Genomic DNA, 2,750 nt, shown 5'->3' with positions numbered 1-2,750 from the left:
TGGAAGGCAGAAATTAAACGATCTGCAAAAGTGCTTAGAATTGTGTCTGAAAACATAGTTTACTAGTAGTTTAGTAAAACAATACAGGAGGTAGTAAACCCTGATGTAGCCTTTTGGCTCTCTTCCAGGCTGATCTGCGCCGTGCTGACTTCCGTGCTAAGCAGCGTGCAATGGAGGATGCCCTAATGGCTTTGGAGGTGAGAGGGTCAATTATATATTTTGCCTATCATGCTGATTATGTTGTGATAGGATAATGTATGTATCAAAGATGCAATTTATGGTGTTGGATAATGCACTCAGCTCTTTATATATATAAACCTTATGTGCCCCAAAGCTTAAGAATAATGCCTAAATGTCTATGCCTCCATGGAATTTATGTTTTTTTTTTTTTTACGGTATTGCAGTTTATGAAAAATATTCATGACATGATGGTGAGCAAGGTGTACAAGTTGTAAGTTCCTTTAATGTATATGGACAAGTTTCCCCCAGTTTTTTGTTTTAATACTTTGTTATCCTCTCTAAATGTTTTAAGAGTATCATGTGTTCAAGCCATAAAATTTTAACCTTTTGTGTGCATATGTATGTTGTGTCTTATCCAGTCCAGCACAGTGGGAAAAAGGTTCACTATCAGCTGATGACATAATGCTTGAGAAAAATGGGAAGACCCTTGATTTCTTTAATGGTGAAGTGTCTACTGACCGCATTAATGCTATTCAGGTCCTTTCTGATTGCTATTTCATTATTGTTTCCTTAATCAGTTGCATCAGGAAGCATAACATCTAGATCATTTTATGATGACGTACAGGAAGCTTACTGGAGTATAGCATCTGCACTCTCTGAAGCTGATGGAATTGACTACACGGATCCTGAAGAGGTCTGAATGAGTACTTGTATTCCTTATCTGATGAACATTTGATTTAACATTAGTTTCAATATTTGTTTATTTACTTGCTCTTTCCTTTCTGGAGCAGCTGGAGTTGTTAATCACAACTCTTATAGATCTTGATGCAATGGATGGTAAAAGCAGTGTTTCATTGCTGGCAGAGTGTTCGAGTTCTCCGGATGTCCGTACGAGGTAAGCTTTCTAACAATAGCATGTACGTTTTTCATTTAGAATTGTAACTCACTTTAGTTAATCACCTTCATGAATAAAGTGTTAGTGTCTGTTTTCTCTATAGGAACGCTAAGCCGTGTCTTCCTAAAAGAAGAAATCTGACAGGAAATCTAAATTTTTTTATAAATACCGAACCCTTTCAAGCTTTTAGAAATGTTACCTTAGAACATTCATCCACATTTATCCAGAAGTCACTATAGTTTTTATCTTGCTGGATTATATCTCAATTGCTGACTTGCACTACTTAGGATGAATAATATGAATTTGTTTTGCACTATTTCATGATTCTAATTCTCATTTAGAGCATCAGCTCACATATTTGTGTAGAGATTGTCACTTGTCAGTTGTGTTCTGGCCATTTGGTTTGTTCTGACTATTTCTTGATATATGATGTCCTTGAATGTTTGCTTCCGTCCGTCCTGTTAAGTAATTTATCTCTTTCTATTTCTGTTGCACATCCAAGTGTTTGGCTCTAGGTTTCATATATAGATTTAGAAAATAATAAATTTAACCCCTTCCTGTGGTTGAGGCATACCCTAATTGGTAACCATATCTCTCCTCTAGAGATATATTGACACATGATTCCAGATCGTTGAGTTATTCATTTATCCTCTTTGTTCCACTGGTGCAGACAAGCATTGGCTAATGCACTGGCAGCAGCTCCATCCATGTGGACCCTCGGAAACGCAGGCATGGGAGCATTGCAGGTACTAATTTGCTTATTTCTAACCCTCATACAAATGATGATAGGTACCTTTTTTTTTTCTTTCCATAACGGTGGCAACTTCAATGTTTCTGATTTATCCTTGCAGAGACTAGCAGAAGACAGCAACCCAGCTGTAGCTGTCGCAGCATCCAAAGCAATCTATGAACTAAAGAAACAATGGGAAATTGCAGAAGGTGATAACTGGAGGTTCATGATGAATCTGAAGCCAGTAGAGGAAATAGATGGTGAAGGTGACAAAGATGATGCAGATAAAAACTAAGACGTAATTTAAGAATTATACTGTAGATATCTACACATAGGTTTAAATAGATGTAGGATAATTCTACTATCACAAGAAGTGATAAGTTCATCTATCCATTAAGATCTCAGTGCTTCCTCTTAACATCTTTCCAATTGCTTGTTTCATAAGATAAAGTATATGCACATCTTGCACTGCTTGAATCCGAATTCTCCACCCAAAACCCTCAATTCTCTCAGCTGCATAATTTATACTCAGCTGGCTCAACATAATAGAATTATTTAGCTGTGATTTCATCCCTTGTGGTGTGAAGCTTATGTAAGATCAGCCAGCTCGTTTCTTAATTAATGAAGTCTTAATTAATGAAGTCTTATTCATGTGTTTATTTCCTCTTGTAATTTTCCTTGTGTTCTTGGAGATGTCCTCTTTCTGGGGCAATGCTAAAACAAATATGGTGGCCATGGAAGATGAAGTAAGTACTAGACAAGGGATGTCCGCAAGGTTCCAATTGTAAAGCAAACCCCAAGGTAACTTGTGTGCAGCAACAACCCACATCTCAGAGCTGCAAATCAGATTGAAATTGGATTCAACATTACTATCAAAATGGACCCACTTTAATGGTGGCTCCACATCACATTTTTTCCGTCTTGCTCACCATTTTGGCCCACAAA

At 37.2% G+C, this 2,750-nt stretch overlaps 1 protein-coding gene across 1 annotated transcript in view; it reads left to right on the top strand.

Annotated features, from left to right (window-relative positions):
• LOC110425773 (senescence-associated family protein) overlaps positions 1-2,446 on the top strand; it is a 5,980-nt gene extending 3,534 nt beyond the window's left edge. The window contains exons 7-13 of the mRNA XM_021440768.2: positions 129-197; positions 405-451; positions 600-717; positions 806-874; positions 972-1,075; positions 1,746-1,821; positions 1,927-2,446. Of these exons, the coding sequence (XP_021296443.1) occupies positions 129-197; positions 405-451; positions 600-717; positions 806-874; positions 972-1,075; positions 1,746-1,821; positions 1,927-2,100 (657 nt within the window). The 3' untranslated portion in view covers positions 2,101-2,446. The remainder of the gene's footprint in view (positions 1-128; positions 198-404; positions 452-599; positions 718-805; positions 875-971; positions 1,076-1,745; positions 1,822-1,926) is intronic.
• The last annotated feature ends 304 nt before the right edge of the window (positions 2,447-2,750 follow it).

The sequence above is a fragment of the Theobroma umbraticum genome, unplaced genomic scaffold, assembly GCF_002168275.2.
Source record: "Theobroma umbraticum cultivar Fairchild unplaced genomic scaffold, ASM216827v3 scaffold_12.1, whole genome shotgun sequence".
NCBI lineage: Eukaryota > Viridiplantae > Streptophyta > Magnoliopsida > Malvales > Malvaceae > Theobroma > Theobroma umbraticum.
Note: the sequence above shows the minus strand (reverse complement) of the source record. Positions and strands in the feature narration are given on the sequence as shown.